Here is a 17364-nt window from a genome sequence, read left to right on the forward strand (position 1 = left end):
TTTGTCCAATTCCAGGTAGACTGTGTGTCCAATTCCAGGTAGACTGTTTGATACTAGGTAGTCTGTCCAATTCTAGGTAGACTGTTTGTCCAATTCTAGGTTGACTGTTTGATTCTAGGTAGTCTGTCCAATTCCAGGTAGACTGTTTGATACTAGGTAGTCTGTCCAATTCCAGGTAGACTGTGTGTCCAATTCCAGGTAGACTGTTTGTCCAATTCTAGGTAGACTGTCTGATTCTAGGTAGTTTGTCCAATTCTAGGTAGACTGTCTGAGTCTAGGTAGTCTGTCCAATTCCAGGTAGACTGTGTGTCTAATTCTAGGTAGACTGTTTGATTCTAGATAGTCTGTCCAATTCCAGGTAGACTGTTTGTCCAATTCTAGGTAGACTGTCTGATTCTAGGTAGTTTGCCAATTCCAGGTAGACTGTTTGTCCAATTCTAGGTAGACTGTTTGATTCTAGGTAGTCTGTCCAATTCTAGGTAGACTGTCTGATTCTAGGTAGTTTGTCCAATTCTAGGTAGACTGTCTGATTCTAGGTAGTCTGTCCAATTCTAGGTAGAGTGTGTGTCCAATTCTAGGTAGACTGTTTGATTCTAGGTAGTCTGTCCAATTCTAGGTAGACTGTTTGTCCAATTCTAGGTAGACTGTTTGTCCAATTCTAGGTAGACTGTTTGATTCTAGATAGTCTGTCCAATTCTAGGTAGACTGTCTGATTCTAGGTAGTTTGTCCAATTCTAGGTAGACTGTCTGATTCTAGGTAGTCTGTCCAATTCTAGATAGACTGTTTGTCCAATTCTAGGTAGACTGTTTGTCCAATTCTTGGTAGACTGTCTGATTCTAGGTAGTTTGTCCAATTCTAGATAGACTGTTTGTCCAATTCTAGGTAGACTGTTTGTCCAATTCTAGGTAGACTGTCTGATTCTAAAACTGACTCAAGATAGCCCACCTAGAATGAGACAGAGAGTCTATCTGATTATACCACTATCAGAGTTCTAACATGGATTCTAGATTGACTGTATTCTGATTATCTAAGAGTACTGTCCATTATCATGTTGGATTGTGCTAGTATGCAGGTGCTAAACATTACAAATATTCTTGGAACTCCTGGAATTGATCTAGTGCCGATGAGCTAGCGTTGTGCCTGGTTCTCAGACTCCCTGTGGACACTGACTTGCCTCTCCTCATAACACCACAGTCAGCTCAATCATGTTTCTTTTATTTCCAGAAAAAAACACTCTCTGAAATTTTTACAAGGGTTACAAAATTGTGTGGATTCTTTTGAAGTTCCAGAAAGTCACATTTTGTTGGTGAAGTTGTTGAGGACAGCGATGATGATTTTCTCGCTGTACACCATGATAAATGGAAACGCTTGTTTACATATACGTCTTTGCATAGGAGAACAGCTACACAAATAGCTTCTTGCAGTTTTCAAAAACAGCTTAACTAGCTATAGGTCACCCATACAGCAGTAATATGCATGTTCCTCAAAACAAATCAGCTTTGAGGAAGTCAAACTAATAAGGAATGCATGTTAATTTCTCCTGCAATTTGGATTTGGATTTCAAAAGGTCATCAGTTAGGGAATGGTGAAAGGATATTTATTGATTAAAAATATATCAGTTTTAAGGAACGCCTGCTAAGTTTGATTTCATGGACAGTCAGAGGTGGATTATTCTGCTTTCCAAGATGGGAGGGGGCCAAAAGCTAAAACATATGGGGCTGTTGGGAGACATGTGTGCATGTGCATGTGCATGTGCTGCAGTCACCTAGGAAACACATCCAACACAGGGAAACACAAAGCCTTGCTCCAAGGCCATACTGAAAGATAAATCCATGGATGTGTAGTAGTTCTATCTTCCTATTGGAGGCCTATTCTGCCCTAAATCCCCATGGGGAGACAAGCATGAGGTATTGGAGGCCTATTCTGCCCTAAATCCCCACGGGGAGACAAATATGGTACTGGGGACCTATTCTGCCCTAAATCCCCATGGGGAGACAAGCATCTGGTATTGGGGACCTATTCTGCCCTAAATCCCCACCGGGAGACAACCATGGGGTACTGGGGACCTATTCTGCCCTAAATCCCTACAGGGAGACAAGCATCTGGTATTGGGGACCTATTCTGCCCTAAATCCCCACCGGGAGACAACCATGGGGTACTGGGGACCTATTCTGCCCTAAATCCCTACGGGGAGACAAATATGGAGTGTGTTGAAGCAGTGACATTTGCTCTGAGGTCGCTCTGGTCTAAAACTACAGAGAGTTGCATCCCTTGGGCACACCAGGAACCGATGATCATGGGTTCGAATCCTGGTTTGCCCCGATATGTTTCTAGGTTTGTCAGCACCATACCCGTGCTCATGGGTTTCACCAAAGTGGTAAACGTCTGTTTGTGTTCATGGCTACATGTGCTTAAAATGCTTAAATGAAAATAATTAATCCTCATCAAGGCCTGCTGATTAAAACAGAAAGGCCCTAATCAGGAATAATCATACATAAATGAGATACTTGATGACATATCATGATCATTAAAGGCAGGTAATTGAATCTTCAGGAACTCTCCAGGAGAGTAATCACAGGTGGTAGCTAATAGACAGCTAATAGACAGATGCTTAGTAAGAACTTCCATACGTTATACATAGTGAGGGCTGTTGAATATAACAAAAGATCCCCAAAGAGGTTTATTCAATAGTTGCTACAACTACAGGCAGCAGTTTACTACATATACTCAATCAGGGCTGATGATTGCAACTGTAGGGCCCTAACCCTGGATAATTATTTTGTTACTTTGAAGTGGTTCAGTCAGGCATTCAATGGAAGCAGTCAACCATTAGCTTTGGAGCAAACATTTACTGTCATTTAATCACCCCAGCATTTGTCGGGGTTAACAATCTTAAGAGTGATTACTTCACCTGACATGCTCAGTGACTAAAAGCCGTCAATTGTATCTCGCTGGCTGTGGAACGTGCAGCGCCATCATGTATCGCAGGCTCTCCCCTCTCCCACATCCTTCCTGCATTAACCTACCATTACACAACTCAAGACCTGAGAGGGTTTTCGCTGATTTCATCTGAGCTTCATCAGACGGACCGTGCAAACTTACCCCATGGACCTAGGTCAACATGAACTTGACCCAACTTCAATTAAAAGTTCGGCCTTCTGTGAAATTAGAACCATGAGGCCTATGGGTCATAGACCTCTTGAAGTAGTCCTGCGCTATGACTGTGGAATATATTTATTTTATGAAAATATACAATTTAGATATTAACAAAAGCGAGTCTAGCCAGCTCTAGCTTAATCTTTTCCAAATCAGCATCAGGAAAATTATTTGTTTAATTTTAGAGTCGAGAAGAGTATAGTGTAAAATAAGATTTCTTAGACTAATTGTAAGATTTTATGTCTAAAACATAGACAACAGATTAAAACAGTGATTGATATTGTACATGGTTATTAATAAGGCTATTAATCACACAAACGTTACACTAGTCAACTGATAAGGAGTCAATGAGGAAACAAAGATATGAAACTCAACAAACCCAACGAATGACATGAACTCTCGTACATCACATCATGAGACTAAAGTGTTTTCTAGTGAGTGAGTGAGTGAGTATGGTTTTACGCCGCTTTCAGCAATATTCCAGCAATATCACGGCGGGGGATACCAGAAATGGGCTTCACACATTCTACCCATGTCGGGAATCGAACCAGGGTATTCGGCGTGACGCGCGAACGCTTTAACCACTAGGCTACCCGACCGCCCCTATAGTGTTTTATAACGCACTGTCATGTTATATAACACATAGAGCAGTCCAACTCAATTGTTCCCAGTAACAAACCTCTGTTCACAAGTTGAGATATCTTCCATGGCAAATGTTTTTGAGGGGTAATCTACAAATCTATGAATGTTGACTGACAAGTCTGTGCTTGTGCTTATGACCTAGATGTTCCGTGCCCCCCCCCCCCCCCCCAAGGCTGGAGTTGTCAGCACTGTCAAGTGCTCCCTCTCTACACATGTACACAACACAGGAGTACAAGCAAGCCCTGCAACCTGGCCATATATCACCCTGCCCAGCTGTCAAACTCATCAGTCAACTTCAAAATGATGGAAAACTAATAAAACATCTACAGGAAATAGTGAACTTCTTTCCCTATCAGTTATCTGAAAAACATTGCTAGATATCAAACAATTTGTTAACTGTCATATTTATTTACACAAAGATAGAAAATTGAAGCCCAACTGTTGTGAACATTGAATCCTGTACTTGACTGCTCCTGGTAGGGAGTGGTGAACATAAGATCGACAACAACATGGTGGAGAAGGGGGAGCATCTGTCACACAAGACACGGCTCGTGACACAGAATCTCAAATCCTTTCTTAAAAACAAACTCTACAAGAAGCAACACATCCATGCTACCAACTCTCTGATATACATCATTACTAAAAAATAATTTTTTATAAAATGTGAAAAAAGTTATTCAACAATGACTATCGAGTTTAGGTTCTGTCATGTAAGCTCGGAGTCCCATCTGGATGTGTTCGGTGAACACAGCATACTGTGTGGTATTGTGGAAACTGTGCAGCAAGATTACACAACTTGCGTCAAGTTAAGTGGCATGTTCCCGTGGCTCTCTGCGTGACTTGACATCACTACACCATGTCTAATGTTTTCCTGACAAATCTACCAACATAAAATACTCACAGAAAATTGCTTGAGTTCTGGGACTCCATGTCTTTCCAGGTAACATCCAACAATCACAGGGAAGTAAAAGATCTAATCACACACATCGCCTACTGACCACTGACAGAGCTCCAAGATCTCTATGTCAGTCGTGGTCGTTGTCGCCACAGCTACCGCCACTGGTGTAGTTTCCCTGCTGCCTTTAGACCTTACAAGATTTCTCCAATACAGGCGGGGCATCAATCATTCTACTCTCAATCACTGAAGAGCTCTCCCTCCTCACTGTTGCAGCACAACTCACTACAACCTGCTGTAGAGTTAGCTAGCTGACTCCCTACACTGACAAAGAGGGGTCACTACTGTACAACCTGTTCTAGCTGTGTTTGCTGTACAGTTAGCTAGCTGACTCCCTGCACTGACAAAGAGGGGTCACTACTGTACAACCTGTTCTAGCTGTGTTTGCTGTACAGTTAGCTAGCTGACTCCCTACACTGACAAAGAGGGGTCACTACTGTACAACCTGTTCTAGCTGTGTTTGCTGTACAGTTAGCTAGCTGACTCCCTACACTGACAAAGAGGGGTCACTACTGTACAACCTGTTCTAGCTGTGTTTGCTGTACAGTTAGCTAGCTGACTCCCTACACTGACAAAGAGGGGTCACTACTGTACAACCTGTTGTAGCTGTGTTTGCTGTACAGTTAGCTAGCTGACTCCCTACACTGACAAAGAGGGGTCACTACTGTACAACCTGCTCTAGCTGTGTTTGCTGTACAGTTAGCTAGCTGACTCCCTACACTGACAAAGAGGGGTCACTACTGTACAACCTGTTCTAGCTGTGTTTGCTGTACAGTTAGCTAGCTGACTCCCTGCACTGACAAAGAGGGGTCACTACTGTACAACCTGTTCTAGCTGTGTTTGCTGTACAGTTAGCTAGCTGACTCCCTGCACTGACAAAGAGGGGTCACTACTGTACAACCTGCTCTAGCTGTGTTTGCTGTACAGTTAGCTAGCTGACTCCCTGCACTGACAAAGAGGGGTCACTACTGTACAACCTGCTCTAGCTGTGTTTGCTGTACAGTTAGCTAGCTGACTCCCTACACTGACAAAGAGGGGTCACTACTGTACAACCTGTTCTAGCTGTGTTTGCTGTACAGTTAGCTAGCTGACTCCCTACACTGACAAAGAGGGGTCACTACTGTACAACCTGTTCTAGCTGTGTTTGCTGTAGAGTTAGCTAGCTGACTCCCTACACTGACAAAGAGGGGTCACTACTGTACAACCTGCTCTAGCTGTGTTTGCTGTACAGTTAGTTAGCTGACTCCCTTCACTGACAAAGAGGGGTCACTACTGTACAACCTGCTCAAGCTGTGTTTGCTGTACAGTTAGCTAGCTGACTCCCTTCACTGACAAAGAGGGGTCACTACTGTACAACCTGTTCTAGCTGTGTTTGCTGTACAGTTAGCTAGCTGACTCCCTACACTGACAAAGAGGGGTCACTACTGTACAACCTGTTCTAGCTGTGTTTGCTGTACAGTTAGCTAGCTGACTCCCTACACTGACAAAGAGGGGTCACTACTGTACAACCTGTTCTAGCTGTGTTTGCTGTACAGTTAGCTAGCTGACTCCCTACACTGACAAAGAGGGGTCACTACTGTACAACCTGCTCTAGCTGTATTTGCTGTACAGTTAGCTAGCTGACTCCCTACACTGACAAAGAGGGGTCACTACTGTACAACCTGTTCTAGCTGTGTTTGCTGTACAGTTAGCTAGCTGACTACCTACACTGACAAAGAGGGCTCACTACTGTACAACCTGTTCTAGCTGTGTTTGCTGTACAGTTAGCTAGCTGACTCCCTGCACTGACAAAGAGGGGTCACTACTGTACAACCTGCTCTAGCTGTGTTTGCTGTACAGTTAGCTAGCTGACTCCCTACACTGACAAAGAGGGGTCACTACTGTACAACCTGTTCTAGCTGTGTTTGCTGTACAGTTAGCTAGCTGACTCCCTGCACTGACAAAGAGGGGTCACTACTGTACAACCTGTTCTAGCTGTGTTTGCTGTACAGTTAGCTAGCTGACTCCCTACACTGACAAAGAGGGGTCACTACTGTACAACCTGTTCTAGCTGTGTTTGCTGTACAGTTAGCTAGCTGACTCCCTACACTGACAAAGAGGGGTCACTACTGTACAACCTGTTCTAGCTGTGTTTGCTGTACAGTTAGCTAGCTGACTCCCTACACTGACAAAGAGGGGTCACTACTGTACAACCTGTTCTAGCTGTGTTTGCTGTACAGTTAGCTAGCTGACTCCCTACACTGACAAAGAGGGGTCACTACTGTACAACCTGTTCTAGCTGTGTTTGCTGTACAGTTAGCTAGCTGACTCCCTGCACTGACAAAGAGGGGTCACTACTGTACAACCTGCTCTAGCTGTGTTTGCTGTACAGTTAGCTAGCTGACTCCCTACACTGACAAATAGGGGTCACTACTGTACAACCTGTTGTAGCTGTGTTTGCTGTACAGTTAGCTAGCTGACTCCCTACACTGACAAAGAGGGGTCACTACTGTACAACCTGCTCTAGCTGTGTTTGCTGTACAGTTAGCTAGCTGACTCCCTGCACTGACAAAGAGGGGTCACTACTGTACAACCTGCTCTAGCTGTGTTTGCTGTACAGTTAGCTAGCTGACTCCCTACACTGACAAAGAGGGGTCACTACTGTACAAATTGTACTGTCCACCCAATGGAACCCCTCATGAATTGTCAACTCTAAACTCAGCTATTAATAGCTGTCAATTATGGATATTGTAAACTGGAAGTGAGATTTGTTTCTCATATTTCTAACCATTACTTTGCATAACAAATCTGGTCCTGTGGCTATTTTTTCTCTATCAGTAATGACTTTTTTCCTCACACAGACATGTCCATGGGCCTACTTTCTTCTGTAGTGATGATGAGGTCGAGAACTAAGGGATATCTAGTGGGAAGACAGCACTGGAACAAAATAGTTGACAGTGTTATTTAGGCAGAGGGGTATACTGTTATATATACTGATGTTAGTAGTGTCATTTAGGCAGGGAGGTATACTGTTATGTACAATGATTTAGACAGTGTCATTTGGGCAGGGAGGTATACTGTTATATACAATGATGTAGACAGTGTCATTTAGGCAGGGAGGTATACTGTTATATACAATGATGTAGACAGTGTCATTTAGGCAGGGAGGTATACTGTTATATACAGTGATGTAGACAGTGTCATTTAGGCAGAGGTATATACTGTTATATACAATGATGTAGACAGTGTCATTTAGGCAGGGAGGTATACTGTTAAATACAATGATGTAGACAGTGTCATTTAGGCAGAGGTATATACTGTTATATACAATGATGTAGACAGCGTCATTTAGGCAGGGAGGTATACTGTTATATACAATGATGTAGACAGTGTCATTTAGGCAGAGGGGTATATACTGTTATATACACTGATGTTAGCAGTGTCATTTAGGCAGAGGGGTATACTGTTATATACAATGATGTTAGCAGTGTCATTTAGGCAGAGGGGTAAAATGTTATATACACTGATGTTAGCAGTGTCATTTAGGCAGGGAGGTATACTGTTATATACAATGATGTAGACAGTGTCATTTAGGCAGGGAGGTATACTGTTATATACAATGATGTTTGTAGTGTCATTTAGGCAGGGTGGTATACTGTTATATACACTGATGTTAGCAGTGTCATGTAGGCAGGGAGGTATACTGTTATATACAATGATGTTAGCAGTGTCATTTAGGCAGGGAGGCATACTGTTATATACAATGATGTTAGCAGTGTCATTTAGGGAGAGGTATATACTGTTTTATACAACGATGTAGACAGTGTCATTTAGGCAGGGAGGTATACTGTTATATAAAATGATGTTAGCAGTGTCATTTAGGCAGGGAGGAATACTGTTATATACAATGATGTAGACAGTGTAATTTATCTATTATTTATTTAATATTTTTTTTAAAATAACAAATCCATAACCTTAACACTTGGGCATGTTGCCAGATATTGTTGACGTCTGGAACAGTTTTACCAGTCAGTGTTAAGGCTTCGCACAATCTTGCTGTTTCCATCTCAAACGTTGACATGTAATGGTCAAACAACCACACATAGGACATTTTACGAGGCAGAGTATGGCATCTATGATATATGTATCCGTTCTCTGACAATTAAGGGTCGTTCTTAGGCTTCCATAGCATGAATCTGATCATGAACTACATTGCGGGGAGTTGGTGCGATCCGTGCATAACTGCATCAGGGATAAAAACATAAAAATTCATTGTATGTATTTATCATGCACACTCCCAGAACATATCTGCATTATTTGGAAAAAAAGATACTAGATACTATACTATATATTGTACAAGACTGAAAATACTCTATTTGCAAGGATGTGGACGATGTTAGAACCATTGTGTCAGTAATTAGCTGACCTGAAACTGAAAACTCTTTATCCTAATGTGGAACATTAACTTTGATCTGACCAGAGAGCAGGTGATGGTTGAGGAAACAACTGTCAAAGACTTAGAGTCAGCCATCAAAATGATGCTTTAGGAAAGAGTCAGGATTTTCTAGAGACTCCAGGTAGCCAGGTGAAGTCGGGTCAAATTTCACTGACAGTTCAGTTACAATGAAGTTATTATTAGCCAGGAATCTTATGATTAAGTGGACACAGGCTAGCATTTACTAGCCTGTATAAATCTATATAACTAGGAGCAAGAGTATTGCCTTGTGTGAGTAGACCAGGGCAGGCTGTAGCATGGACTTGACAAGGCTAGGACATTGAAGTGAGTGAGTGAGTGAGTGAGTGAGTGAGTGAGTGAGTGAGTGAGTGAGTGAGTGAGTGAGTGAGTGAGTGAGTGAGTGAGTGAGTGAGTGAGTGAGTGAGTGAGTGAGTGAGTGAGTGAGTGAGCAACCGGCATCAGTTCCAATAGAGCAACCAGCATCAGTTCCAATAGAGCAACCGCCATCAGTTCTAATAGAGCAACCAGCATCAGTTCCAATAGAGCAACCACCATCAGTTCCAATAGAGCAACCAGCATCTAATAGAGCAACCACCATAAGTTCCAGTAGAGCAACCAGCATCTAATAGAGCAACCACCATCAGTTCCAATAGAGCAACCACCATCAGTTCTAATAGAGCACCCACCATCTAATAGAGCAACCAGTATCAGTTCCAATAGAGCAACCACCATCAGTTCCAATGAGCAACCAGCATCTAAAAGAGCAACCACCATCAGTTCCAATGAGCAACCAGCATCTAATAGAGCAACCAACATCAGTTCCAATAGAGCAACCAGCATCTAATAGAGCTACCAGCATCAGTTCTAATAGAGCAACCAGCATCTAATAGAGCAACCAGCATCAGCTCCAACAGAGCAACCACCATCTAATAGAGCAACCACCATCAGTTCCAATAGAGCAACCACCATCAGTTCCAATAGAGCAACCACCATCAGTTCCAATAGAGCAACCATGATCAGTTCCAACAGAGAGCCTTGACAGGATGACCAGCATCAGTCTTGAAAAAGAGACATACTTCAACATTGGCGCTTGCAGGTTTAAAAACATCAGTCATGGTAAGGGTGTACCTGTCAGGGGTCTGCCTATAGTCAGCCATCTGTCTCTATTGTGTGATTTAATGTAGTTACTCACTACGGCCACTCTCTCTGGTGACTGCCATGGCGCCAATCCCTAGACATTAACAGGACATGATTGTCATAACTGTGACCACTCACTCATACCCAGTAAATCATTCATATTGTTTTTCCAATAAAAGAAATCACATGTCCTTTACACATCCATCAAAACCCTCATGACTGACAGAAGAAATGGCTTCTACTGCTGATGAAGCTAACTGCAAGGATATTTACGTGGCCATTTATTTCCATTAATGAGATGGGCAAAAAATCAGGAACACATTGAGTTTCACCTGTACATTAGAGGGAGTGTGTGCAAAGGAGAAACTGTTTGCCCCTATTAGTCACTGCCCAGCTTGAAGTAGATCAATGCTTTGTCTGAAAATACATGTTTTTTATAGACACAAGCAGCTACATTTAGAAGATCTGGACTTTCAGCTACAGCATTACAGTAAGGAGTGGGCAGAAGGGTCAACAATATGGTTTGGGACTGTGGTACGTGTTGAGGCTTCATGGCCTTCAGCTTGTATGTACCTGTCATACAAGAGGCTGTGGACATGACAAAGTGTGGCGATGATCGTAAACCCTAAGACCCATAGACTGACGATCACCTATGTGTGGGGAACAGATTTACATAACCCATAATGCAAGGCATAGTCACATGGGCATTGCTTGATGCAGGACTGAACAACTCCACGGCTGACTGAACCATTGCATTGACTAGATCTAGGACTGAACCATTGTACTGCTGACTAGATCTAGGACTGAACCACTGTACTGCTGACTAGATCTAGGACTGAACCACTGTACTGCTGACTAGATCTAGGACTGAACCACTGTACCACTGACCAGATCAAGGACTGAACCATTGTATTGACTAGATCTAGGACTGAACCACTGTACCACTGACTAGATCTAGGACTTAAACACTGTACCACTGACTAGATCTAGGACTGAACCGCTGTACTGCTGACGAGATCTAGGACTGACTGTAAATCATGCTATCTTGTATGCATCAAGTCATTATCAGGCAGGCAGGGGAAAATAATGAATTTGAAGTGATTTAGGGAAGTTTTTAAATTGTGAGATAAAGTCATAAAGAAATAATGAAGGATTTGGTAATGAGGAAAGTTTAAATGTCATTCTTTTCATATGAGGAAAGTATTACCCTGCCAGGATGTGTACACATAGTTACCATGGCTCTGGTGAGTAGTCAAGTACCCAGGACTGGAGCAACTTCAGTGTCCGTCGTCTGGGCCGCAAGCACTCGTTAATAGCAGGTTACTCTGTGTGTGACGGGGAAGGTTTTGTCTGTTGATATTTACATTAATTTCCCCGAAATCAATTTAGGTGCAGCGTGTTTACATTGTAGATTGCAATAAACAAGTTACGAAACGGTATTAACATTTTGTAATTGTATAACAATCAAGTGTTCACATCACATACAAATTCGGTAGTTAGACAATATCGGCACGAGATAAGCTCAGATAATCACTTATGTTTACTTGTGACAATGTGTTATCAAAGTGAAAAGTGGTTATTGTATAAATCTGATTATGCATGTAAAAAACTTGACATCTAGACCCATGAAAAATATTTTACTATGACGTTGACTAACATTACTTGATTTCTGAGATTGTAATTCCCTGACATGTCTGCAAATTCATTGGATGACTGTTGAGGCTGTTAAGCCAATCAAACAAGGGTGTGGATTGACAGTACGCTGTCTGCGACATCAGGCCAGACCAACAACATGATGACTCAGCTTTGGTTTTACATGCCGTAGATAATGTACATGACATGCAGTTAAAACTAAGATATGTACCGTATTCGCCGTATTAAGAGTCCCGCTCCAATAATCGTCCCCTGATGAGCTTCTGCACCAATTGATAAGTAATCTTTAAAAACACCCTACTCTAAGCTTTATACTTTAAATGACAGTCCATTTAATTGCAGATTATAATGAGTGAGTGAGTGAGTTGGGTTTAACGCCGCTTTTAACAATATTCCAGTTATATCGCGGCGTGTCAGCTTAATGTGGGAGGAAAGCCCGAAGTGATGCAGGTCTCAGACGTTTACCACTTCGGTGAAACCCACGAGCACGGGTATGATGCTGACAAACCTAGAAACATAATCGGGGCGAACTGGGATTCGAACCCACAATCATAGGTTTCTGGCGTGCCCAAGGCACGCAACTCTGCACAGACGACTGGGCCACCCGGGCCTCCGCAGATTATAGAGTTAACCAGAGAGTGACTGAGTGAGTGAGTATGGTTTTAATGCTGGTTTTAGCAATATTCCAGCAATATCACGGGGGGACACCAGAAATGGGCTTCACACATTGTACACCTATGGAGAATCAAACCCGGGTCTTCGGTGTGACGAGCGAACGCTTTAACCGCAAGGCTACCCCACCGCCTCTTTAACAAGATAACATAGGGGTACAGAAAGGGTATATAATTGCCTTGTATCGATCATCAAAAACATTGGAGTTTCATTGTCGTCTTGTTTGTTTTCTACAGCTTGATCTCCAACGACAAATTCACTTGTTCTGTATGGTTGTAATAACCGTCCCCTTGTCAATTTTCTGAGCACTCATTATTGCGAACATGCAGGTCAAATTCTGTGTTATGTGATTTTGTCAGGCTGATAGGCTCATCATCAGCTCAGGGCCCTTGCCTGCTCTACACGCAGCCCAGACAGCGAATGGGACTTCTCGCAGGAAGCGCTGCCTTGTCAAACCCACCCAGACATTTTCGGGGAATGTGAAGACTCCCCAACACTGCAGCCTTCTGTATTACCCAGATTGTCAGAAGGGCTGTATTCCTGGTAGCAAACCCGGGTACTCTCCCGATGTCAGTCAACAGATTGGGAGGTACCAAAGCTAAGGCACCGAGAACAATGAGGAGTCGGACAACTTGGTACTTGCGACGCAAGCGTGACATTTCGAAAGCGAGGTCTGCATATTTGCTTTGTTTTTCCTGAATTTTGTCAATCACATTAGTGTCAAAGGGGACAGAAAATTCAATGATATAAATGATTTTATTTGATTTATCAAAAAGGACAAGATCAGGTTTGTTGGCCTAGATACGTCTGAGGTTGTATACGGCCTATTCCAAAGAATTTTGTATTAATCATTTTCCTTGACGCCCTCTAAATATTCTGGATCGTACCATGGATGGACCTCTGTGTCAAAACCACAAGCATGGCGAAGATGGTAATAAAATGATCGAGCCATCATGTCGCTTAAGATACTGTGTTTGTGCCAAAGCCGGGCCTCCACTGACAATATGTTGGTAGGTCTCATTAAATTCATTGCATAATCTACATTTCATATTTACATTTTAATGCAAAGTGACTAGTCCTGTGCAGCTAACAGAAAGCCTTCTGTTTCACTTTTCAGACAAAGCCAACTTCATACAAGTGAAGGACTCTGCAGGATTACTCGATGCAGTGTCGTTCAGACAGCCTCTCTAATTTGATATGGCACTTCACTTGGTTGACACTCATCATTATTATTTTGATTATTATTTTGATTATTCTTCTTATTATTTTTATTTTTATTATTATTATTACCAATGGAATCCTTAAATGTAACAGTATAGATGTGTGCTATAAATCCTATATACCGTATATGTCCGGCACAAGTTTATTTCCATATCACAGTTTAATAAACCATACGGACAATGTGGTCACACGACACTTAAAATTTCAAAAGCCCAATAAATAAATTTACATTAACACTGTTTTGTCTGTTGAGCTGAACACAAAATTTCCCCAGGGAGGGACTGACTTTGTAAACAACTTTTAACAGAAAAAAAATGGTATGCGAATCAAATCAAATAAAAGCATGGTGGTGTCGCAGGGGCAGATGCCACCTCCATCAGTGGGAGCTGCTGCTACAGCAACACACCTGCTTGTCGGCAAGACCCAGGGGTGACCGTTATACATGCACACAAATACCAATGCGGAAAAATCCATTCCTATTGATTTTCACCAGCGTTTTTCTCGAACTATTTCCTGTGCCTGAAACCTGAGCTAATGACCAATTATTACCAACTGCAGTCATCTTGTGTGGACAACTCAACTTCCTTACACTCTTACCTAGCTCAGACACATAGTGGCTACGTCCTTTGTGCAATTACATTAATTCGACTAATCTCACTGACGAAGCCCGTGCTCCCGTATTACGAGAGCATCCTGTCAGTACCTGGATTCATCATCACTCTGATGCAATCACCATCTGTTGCCGTGGATGCCACACGTCCTGAAAAGTCGTCACCTACCAATGTTACTACAACATCTACTGGATACTCTCAACACAGCGTAGATATGTTCCTTATTACTAAATCCATTTCACCTTCTTCTTGGACTAAAATCCTGGAAACGCCTACCCAGGTAGTGTACAACCTACCAAAGTCATCATGGCGCCTACAAAAATTACAATGGTATTTTATTGTTACACCCACTCAGGTTATTGTACAACTTACCAAAGCCTCAAATTAATCTTAACAACAATTACGTATTTCATGGTAACACCCAGCAACGGTTGTACAAGAGCCATGCTAGTGCTATCTCTACTCCATCAGCTGGGAGCCATGCTATCTCTACACCATCAGCTGGGAGCCATGCTATCTCTACACTATCAGCTTGAAGCCATGCTATCTCTACCCCATCAGCTGGGAGCTATACTATCTCTACTCCATCAGCTGGGAGCCATGCTGTCTCTAACCCATCAGCTGGGAGCCATGCTATCTCTACCCCATCAGCTGGGAGCCATGCTATCTCTACCCCATCAGCTGGGAGCCATGCTAGTGCTTTCTCTACCCTATCAGCTGGGAGCCATGCTGTCTCTACTCCATCAGCTGGAAGCCATGCTATCTCTACCCCATCAGCTGGGAGCCATGCTATCTCTACCCATCAGCTGGGAGCCATGCTAGTGCTATCTCTACCCCATCAGCTGGGAGCATGCTATCTCTACTCCATCAGCTGGGAGCCATGCTATCTCTACCCCATCAGCTGGGAGCATGCTATCTCTACCCATCAGCTGGGAGCCATGCTAGTGCTATCTCTACCCCATCAGCTGGGAGCATGCTATCTCCACCCCATCAGCTGGGAACCATACTGTCTCTACCCCATCAGCTGGAAGCCATACTAGTGCTATCTCTACCCCATCAGCTGGGAGCCATGCTATCTCCACCTCATCATCTGGGAGCCATGCTAGTGCTGTATCTACCCCATCAGCTGGGAGCCATGCTATCTCTACCCCATCAGCTGGGAGCCATGCTGTCTCTACTCCATCAGCTGGGAGCCATGCTATCTCTACTCCATCAGCTGGGAGCCATGCTATCTCTACTCCATCAGCTGGGAGCCATGCTATCTCTACTCCATCAGCTGGGAGCCATGCTATCTCTACCCCATCAGCTAGGAGCCATGCTATTTCTACACCATCAGTTGGGAGCCATGCTATCTCTACCCCATCAGCTGGGAGCCATGCTGTCTCTACTCCATCAGCTGGGAGCCATGCTATCTCTACTCCATCAGCTGGGAGCCATGCTATCTCTACCCCATCAGCTAGGAGCCATGCTATCTCTACGCCATCAGCTGGGAGCCATGCTAGTGCTGTCTCTACCCCATCAGCTGGCAGCCGTGCTGTCTTTACCCATCAGCTGGGAGCCATGCTAGTGCTGTCTCTACCCCATCAGCTGGCAGCCGTGCTGTCTTTACCCATCAGCTGGGAGCCATGCTAGTGCTGTCTCTACCCCATCAGCTGGGAGCCATGCTAGTGCTGTCTCTACCCCATCAGCTGGGAGCCGTGCTGTCTCTACCCCATCAGCTGGGAGCCATGCTAGTGCTATCTCTACTCCATCAGCTGGGAGCTGTGCTAGTGCTGTCTCTACCCCATCAGCTGGGAGCCGTGCTGTCTCTACCCCATCAGCTGGGAGCCATGCTGTCTCTACTCCATCAGCTGGGAGCCATGCTATCTCTATGCCATCAGCTGGGAGCCATGCTATCTCTACCCCATCAGCTGGGAGCCATGCTAGTGCTGTCTCTACCCCATCAGCTGGGAGCCATGCTATCTCTACGCCATCAGCTGGGAGCCATGCTATCTCTACCCCATCAGCTGGGAGCCATGCTAGTGCTATCTCTACTCCATCAGCTGGGAGCCATGCTAGTGCTGTCTCTACCCCATCAGCTGGGAGCCATGCTGTCTCTACCCCATCAGCTGGGAGCCATGCTAGTGCTGTCTCTACCCCATCAGCTGGGAGCCGTGCTGTCTTTACCCATCAGCTGGGAGCCATGCTAGTGCTGTCTCTACCCCATCAGCTGGGAGCCGTGCTGTCTCTACCCCATCAGCTGGGAGCCATGCTAGTGCTGTCTCTACCCCATCAGCTGGGAGCCATGCTAGTGCTGTCTCTACCCCATCAGCTGGGAGCTGTGCTGGTACTGAGACATCAAGTGTTATGGACCCATCACAAGTACTCAGGCCAAGACAGAAGATCGATATGCGGTGAGCCTACTCTGAGTGGCATGTATTTAGCAAGTATTTAGGAAGCAAGGCAGGCAGAAACATTCGATGAAGACATGATAGGTGGCAGTTTGTAACACACAAATGAGACAACCCTTGCTCTTTAACACACCTGTTTAAGTTTGCCTTGATAGAGAGATAAAACCATGCCTATCAACCAGACCTAGCAACCAGAGTATGGTACCACCAGTTGCATGTATGCATTGCTCTTGCTGGAGAGTAGGTTGTAGACTTGCACAAGTCTCTGAGGCAATAATTACTAGATTTAATCCTAATTTCTAGATTAAGTAAATAATAACAACAAGTTGTCTCTATAAGAGACTGGCATCCAATACTGTCCACATATCTAGGCTTGCCTATGATTAGGAAAGAATTACTACACATCCATTGACTTTTCTTTCAGTACAGCCTTGGAGCAAGGCTAGAGAGGTTGTTACTTGTCTTGGTGGAGCGGGGAGCTGACAGATGCC

At 43.8% G+C, this 17364-nt stretch overlaps 1 protein-coding gene across 9 annotated transcripts in view; it reads right to left on the reverse strand.

Moving 5' to 3' along the window:
* Positions 1–17364, reverse strand: part of LOC124113511 (tumor protein p53-inducible protein 11-like) — a 532733-nt gene that overhangs the window by 92325 nt on the left and 423044 nt on the right. Inside the window, exon 1 of one of the 9 annotated variants that reach the window (XM_046473888.2) lies at positions 4701–5321. The exons of the other annotated variants lie outside the window; for them this stretch is intronic. Within the exon in view, the coding sequence (XP_046329844.1) occupies positions 4701–4729 (29 nt within the window). The 5' untranslated portion in view covers positions 4730–5321. Of the gene's footprint in view, positions 1–4700; positions 5322–17364 lie in introns of those variants that run through there. 9 annotated transcript variants of the gene reach the window in all.

Source organism: Haliotis rufescens, unplaced genomic scaffold (genome assembly GCF_023055435.1).
Source record: "Haliotis rufescens isolate VD_foot unplaced genomic scaffold, xgHalRufe1.0.p SCAF_6, whole genome shotgun sequence".
In the NCBI taxonomy this organism is placed as follows: Eukaryota; Metazoa; Mollusca; class Gastropoda; order Lepetellida; family Haliotidae; genus Haliotis; species Haliotis rufescens.